The sequence below is a fragment of the Peromyscus californicus genome, unplaced genomic scaffold (assembly GCF_007827085.1).
Source record: "Peromyscus californicus insignis strain IS unplaced genomic scaffold, ASM782708v3 Scaffold_5__1_contigs__length_169319896, whole genome shotgun sequence".
Classification (NCBI taxonomy): domain Eukaryota; kingdom Metazoa; phylum Chordata; class Mammalia; order Rodentia; family Cricetidae; genus Peromyscus; species Peromyscus californicus.
Genome location: NW_026294573.1, coordinates 17,468,327 through 17,475,340, shown reverse-complemented (window position 1 = coordinate 17,475,340; position 7,014 = coordinate 17,468,327). Strand labels below are relative to the sequence as shown.

Genomic DNA, 7,014 nt, shown 5'->3' with positions numbered 1-7,014 from the left:
CACATTCATTTCCTTCTGGCTTTCAAACGTTTTTATTTCTAAGATTTCTTTTATTATTTAATAGATATGCATTTCATATATTTGTGGGTGCCCACAGGCTATAAAAGGGGATCAGGTTCTCTGGAGTTACAGGTGTATGTGAGCTGCCCAATGTAAGTGCTGGGAACCGAATTTCTGTCCTCTGTAAAAGCAGCCAGTGCTCTTAACCACCAAACCCCCTCTCCAGCTTCCAACCATTTTTATTTTTAATCACAGACTACTTTGACACACAGGAGAGGAAAAAACAGAAAACAATTAACAGGCACATATGCATCCATCATCAAGACTGAGCACTTTTGGCTGGGCGGTGGTGGCGCACACCTTTAATCCCGGCACTCGGGAGGCAGAGACAGGTGGATCTCTGTGAGTTCGAGGCCAGCCTGGTCTACAGAGTGAGATCCAGGACAGGCACCAAAACTATATAGAGAAACTCTGTCTCGAAAAACAAACAAACAAAAAACAAAAACAAAAAAAGATTGAGCACTTTTTTGCCATATTTATTTCAGTTCTATCTTTTAGAAAAGAAAATCAATCAAACACCATAAGTAGATGGCGCTAAGCCAGGGTTTATCTGCCCCACACGTTCCGTGCAGCATCCTGTCGCAACGTGTACTTCTGAGGTTTCCATAAATGAGATGACACTGTGTCTGCTCTGCTGTCACTCATTTCTCTCTCCAGATGACGTTTGGAAGACTCATCCATGCTGACTCGTGTTGATCTGGTTACTCGTGTTAACTGAGGTAGATTATTTCATTGAACTTGTTAAGCAGTTTGTTTTCCTGATCCCCCACTGAGAGGTTGTCCGCTTGTCTCTGCTTTCCTGTTACGTGGTCGGCTGGGATGGATACCCTTGGACCCACATGCTTCTGCATGTGAGTGGGAACCGCTGCTGGTGGGGCTGGGAGTGTAGTTTAGCTGTAGACAGCTTGCCTAGCATTCTTGGGGGAGCAGATTAATCCACAATCCGGTCTCCCAAAGTGGCAAAAGTCACAGTTGATGCCTTACTGAGTGTCTTTTCGTCTGTAGGTGGCGTTGTCCCTCGGCTGCTGTGAGAGTTGGGTGCTGAGGGCTCATAGCTGTCCCTTCTAGGCAGATTATGAATTTGTGGGTGGCCCACAGCCTGTGACCTACATGAAGGTACAGAAAGATGAGCTATGGGGTCACTAATGCTCCAGTGCCTCGTTTGATCATAGTAATGCTAGTGTTACAAGAACACTGCACTGCGGGGCTGGAGAGATGGCTCAGAGGTTAAGAGCACTGGCTGCTCTTCCAGAGTCCCGAGTTCAATTCCCAGCACCCACATGGTGCTCACAACCATCTGTAATGAGATCTGGTGTCCTCTTCTGGTGTACAGGCGTACATGTGCTGGAGAACAAGCAGAACACTGTATACATAATAAATAAATCTTAAACAAACAAACAAACAAACACACAAAAAGAACACTGCACTGCCCTGCTGTCCCCTCATGAGTCACCTGTGTAGGACTCTCTATCCCGGGTCCTGCTGAGGGACCAGAAGTTATGGCAGCACACATTCATAGTGGTATTGGCCAAGTCATAGACCTGTTCATCTTAAAATTTACTAAATGTTTCTGAGCTGGGTGTGGTGGTCCATTCTCGTATCCCAGCACTATGGAGGTAGAGGCAGGAGGATCAAAAGTTCAAGGTCATCCTTTGCTACATAGTGAGTTCAAGGCCAGCCTGGGCTACAGGAGCCCTTGTCTTAAGACAAGCAACAATAAAATTTTCCGAAGCATTTTCAAATGACTCTCCAGAGTAGCATGCCAATTTGCATCCCCCCATAGCGTGCCAATTTGTATTCCCCCAGCAGTCTACAAACAGAGTTGTTTCCCGACTCAGTCCATAGCTGTTATTAAGCGGAGGTCACACTCAGATTGATGTAGTCTGTGGTCTCATTATTATTTTCCTTTGCATTTCTGTGTTGATTGAGAATCTTTGTAATATCTTTATTGGCTATTCAAATTTCTTCCTGTTATCTGTCCATCTCTGGCCCCTAGTCCTACTTCTGGGCGGGTGGTGGTAGTGAAAAGATTCCAAGGTTTTGTTATTGTTTATTTTTCATTTTCATGGTACTAGAGATGGGGCCCAAGGCTTCATGCCTACTAGCCAAGCACTACCTTGGTGCTACATCACAAGTCCTTTGGATTTTAAAAGGGTTCCCTTACCCTCCACTTATTCATGTGTGTGTCACATGTGTGCACAAATGCCACAGTGCACATGTAGAAGTCAAAGAACAACTTTTGGGACCCACATTGATCCTGGGGATCAAACTCAGGTTGTCATGTTTGGTGCCAAGTTTCATAACCCACTGAGCCACCTTGCCAACCTCTGGATTGAAAGAAAAAACATTAATTAGTTTGGAAACAAATTATGTTTTGGCTACACAGATGACAGGTATTTCCACAGTCTGTAGCTTAAAAAAAAACAAACAACCTATCCTTATTGGGCTGGGAATATATCTCAGTGGTAGAGAGCTTGCCTAGCATCATGCCCAAGGCTCGGATTCAATTCCTAATACCACAAACCCCACCATTCTTATTAGTCTATTGAGACAAATTCTTGCTGGGCAGCTCAAACTGGCCTTTACTCAATAATGTAGCCCAGGCTGCCCTTGGGCTTAAGAGCATTCTGCTTCTGCCTCCCAAGTGCTGGGATAACAGATACTCCCCCCCCCCCCATCTATTTATCTATTTTCCACCAGAAGTTCTTGGGTTTAGTGATTAAGCCTCATCATGTTTTCCTTTATCATTTATGCTTTTCATGCCTTGTCGGTATTCTCTCCTCTGTTTTCTTTTGAAACTTTCATTAGCGTTCTTTATACAGTCAAGGCTACAGTCACCCTGGGACTGACTTTGTAACTGGTGGGGGCTGGGACCCCATTTTGACTTTTGTGCAGTGCTCAGTTGTCCTGACCTCATCCTTAAGCGGGACCTGGCTGTACCCTTGCCATGGTCAAACTCTCAGGTGTATCGGGCTCGGTTCGGAAGCAGATTCTCTGTTATTTTCAGATGTTGGTCTCTGGCTTGGGACTAAATCACACTCTCCCATTCACACTTCATGATGGTGGCCAACACTACTGGGGTGAATTTCCCTGCCTTTCACCCTTGTTCCTTTCCAAAACCATGTTGGCTGTTCTGGCTTCTTTCTTATTCCACACATCTTGGGCTGACCCTGTCACATTGCAGGGATGATGCTGGTGACTCTTTTATTCAAAGTGCAAGGTGCAATGTAAAATGGAGGGATACAACCAACTCTGCCTCAGCAAGTTTCCCCACCCCACCCCACCTTGCTTCTTTTCCTCTCTGCATTCCATGCTTTCTACCAAGGGTTGCCTGGAAAATCAACACCCAGCCCTTCTCATCATTTAATGCCGAATAAAATGCTTCTCTCTGCAGGAAACCCTTGGTGACAGTCCTAGGCACCCTTCTCTGGCCTCCTCTAATCCCTTTGTGCCCATTTCTGGGATGTTTAGCATGTTGGATATTCTGCAAAACTCCACTCGGCTTCATGGCCCACGTGGGGCTCAGTAGAGCCTGATGATTGGTGTGTAAGGATGAAGTCTGGGCCTTTTCCTTCCAGAGAGCAGCAGGAGCCACAGGGAGGGGCCCGAGGCTAGGTTTGGAGTTTCCACCAGGTATGGTTTCACAGGAGGCTCTTGTTGCATGGGACCGACACAGGCCCCTCCTACCATGTTTGCTCACTACTGACTCCTCTGTTCCCACTTTCTCAGTCAGAGGGAGCTCAAGAGTGAGGACTCCTCCTCCTCAGTTGGAGAGTCTTTTATTTGTTCATCTCTATGAACATGAAAGCATCTTCCCCAAACCCCCAAGCCACTGGCTCAAATGGACAGCCTTGAGTCCTACTGTTCCCGTGTCCTGTCCTGTCCAGGCACTGATGCCCGCTCGCCCACGCTGATCTGCTGTTACATCCTTAGTTTCCTGAGGTGACTTCTAGGTCTCCCTGCCTTCCTTACCTTACAGTCCCAGCAAGTTGTTCCCATGAACCTTTTCTACCTCTTGTCTTTGTCCACTAGGGGGCGTGTTTCTTACTTACAAGGAGTCTGGCAAGGACATTGAATAGCTGTGAGGACTGGGCTGGGGGCTGAATCCCAACTGCAGCCTTGGAGTCAGAACCTGGCCTTGGGGAGAAGTGCATCTCCCAGTGTGTGGGCTTCAGTTCACAGACATCCTAGACTTGACTGGGAGCAGGTCATTCCCTCCAAGACTGCTTTCTCCTGGAGCAGAGGGCTGGGAGGGATCTTGGTGTGAAATACACATTGATGCCTAGTGGAAGCAGGAATGGGGAAAAAAAACACCCAGGATGCACAGGCAAAGATGAGACAGAATTTATTCTCATCACAGGTAATTTCCAGACAGGATGGGAGCCACAGAGAGGCCCCCAGGAGCCCCAAAGGGGACCCACCTCAGAGGCCTTGCCTGAGGATCCCAAGCCCAGACACTGGGTGAGTAGGGTGGGGTGGAAGACGGGGTGTCCCCCCACCTCGTGTCCTGACCATGTTTCCCACTTCCATAGGAAGGAAGGGCAGCTCGGCTACATAGTACTATAATATATAGAAGCGCAGGAGCTGGCCGCGGCACCTGGGTGGGGCTGAGGCCCCTGAATTATTGCAGGAGGGAAGGGGCTCAGTGCTGGTGTCTCGCGGGGTGCTGTGCTGGCTGTGGGCAGGGATGGGCAGGGGAGGGGGCCGCCCTTTCCTCTGGGTTGGGGCTCCTTGGGCCCCGCCTCCCCCGGGGTGGGGTTTTCTCACCCGGGGTGCTTTGTATGTGCTTTGAAGACCATTTTTGCATTGTCAGGAGTGAGGAAAAAAAATATTCTGACACGGTAGAAAAAAAGATATTTACATACCCTGGTGGGCCGTAACAGGGGGTGTCAACCTGTGGGGGGGATGGGCTTCCCAGGCACCTCCCATCCTAACAGACCATGGCTGGGAGGAAGGGGGCCCGACTCTGGAATTTGGTTGTCGTGTGACCTCAGACAAGGGATCCCCTTCTGGGCATCCCTATCTGGTATAGGAAGGGGTGGGATTGGAGATTAGCATCTGCCCCATGCTCCTGTCCCCAGCATGGGCAGGGTGGCAGGGATGGGCAGTGAGAAGTTGGGAAGAGGCAACACAGCCATGAGAGTGGACGGTCAGGCAGCCAAGCTCCTCTGAGGGCATCTCACACTCGGCTGTGGCCCTGAAAGGTGGCCAGAGGGACTGGCCAGGAACCCTGTTTTCCTGTTGAGCAGCAGGAGGAGCCAGGCAGAAGCTGCAGGTGGCCCCCCAAATAGGAAGGAGGCCCGGACCTGAGATATAGCCATGGTGGGCTCACCCAGGCTGGACGGTGGGCCTGGTGCTGGTGTGGTTCGGAAGCAGCCTGGGCTCCAGCCTCCAGGCACTGGTAGGAGCAGATGTGAGCCTCTGTCTGGTCCCCACAGGTACTGGAACTGGGCAGTGTCAGCTCAGATTCCTCGCTCACACTATCACGCCTCCTCACTCATGATGTGTTATCTGTGGCCACACGCACGTGGCTTCTGCCCTAGTGGGTAAGCACACACATGGTAACCTGTACACATCTGTGTCAGGGCCTGACTGGGAACAGAGACATGGTCACACACTGTTTCCACCAGCTGCCAGGACCTTGTGAGAGTCCAACCTTACCATCACCTACATGCATGCATTCACACACAGGTAGGTGAGTGACATCACTGTTGGATTCTTGTGTTGGAGGACCCGGGCTCTAGAAGACACAGGTTCTGTGCCTCCAGAGGGCAGGTGTTCTATCCATTTGGTGCACCAAGGACCTTGTCCCAGGAGCCTGAATCCTGTAACTGTAGGTCCTACGGCAGAGCTCGGGGGCTACCCTGACTGCTGGGTGACCCTTTGGAGCCCCTGACAGCTGGTATGACCAGGACCAGGTGGCCATGAGTCAGAGGTGCCGGCGGGGCCCCTGAGTGCTGCTCAGCTGGGCCCTCATGGTCTGGATGCTTCCAAGGATCTTCTTCTGGTGGCCCATGAGGGTGATGCCAAGGGCACGCACATCCCTGTGAAGGAAGCAAGGTCCTCTAGTTTGGCCTTAGGAGTCTGGGAGCTGGGAAGAGAGCCCACAGCCCACCCCTGAACTGCATGGAATTGCCTCTAGCCCTGCACCCTCTTACCCGCCCTTACTCACTGAGCATTCATGCGAAGCACCATGCCAAGAGAGGAGTACCCGCCGGCTGCAAAGTGGTCCCGGTACCGGCCCATTCGGATGGAGTCCAACCAATCCCCCACAGTGAGGTCCCCATTGCCACTTCCACCCCCTCGGAGGTCAAAGCAGCTCCTGGAAAAGGCAGGGGGTGGGCACCTGGGAGCAGAGTGAGTAGTCTGTTAGGGCTCCTGCCTTCGCTAGGGACATGGGCACTGGGCACCCTCTCCCTCCATCCCAGCCTTACATAAGGTAGAGGATTTGCCAAACTGGACTCCGGGAAGGAGGCAGTAGGGCTGCTGCAGGGCTCAGATACCTGCTGACTGTGGCTGTGGCCCTAAGGTTCTCGGGGCTGTGGATCAAGGCATCGAGAACGCTCACGACGTGAGAGAAGCGAGGCCGCTGGGCACGGTCCTTGTGCCAGCAGTCCAGCATGAGCTGGTGCAGCGCCCGTGGGCAGCCCATGGGTGCTGGCAGCCTATAGCCCTCCTCCACTGAGCTGATGACCTGGGTGGGGTACAGTGCTGGGCTCAGGCTGGCTTCCCTGTTGAGGCCCCACCACTGCACCCCTATCCTGGGCCCCAGACTCACATCCTGGTTGGTCATGTTCCAGTAGGGCCGTTCGCCATAGGCCAGCACCTCCCACATGACCACACCGAAGCTCCACACGTCACTGGCTGAGGAGAAAGTGCGGAAGGCAATGGCCTCGGGCGCTGTCCATCGAATAGGGATCTTCCCTCCCTGGGATGGACATGAAAATGTTGAGG

At 51.5% G+C, this 7,014-nt stretch overlaps 1 protein-coding gene across 1 annotated transcript in view; it reads right to left on the bottom strand.

Annotated features, from left to right (window-relative positions):
• Positions 1-4,388: 4,388 nt before the first annotated feature.
• Positions 4,389-7,014, bottom strand: part of Epha8 (EPH receptor A8) — a 28,621-nt gene continuing 25,995 nt past the window's right edge. Inside the window, exons 14-17 of the mRNA XM_052716841.1 lie at positions 6,839-6,988; positions 6,564-6,754; positions 6,233-6,406; positions 4,389-6,104 (exon numbers count right to left, since the gene is read on the bottom strand). Of these exons, the coding sequence (XP_052572801.1) occupies positions 5,990-6,104; positions 6,233-6,406; positions 6,564-6,754; positions 6,839-6,988 (630 nt within the window). The 3' untranslated portion in view covers positions 4,389-5,989. The remainder of the gene's footprint in view (positions 6,105-6,232; positions 6,407-6,563; positions 6,755-6,838; positions 6,989-7,014) is intronic.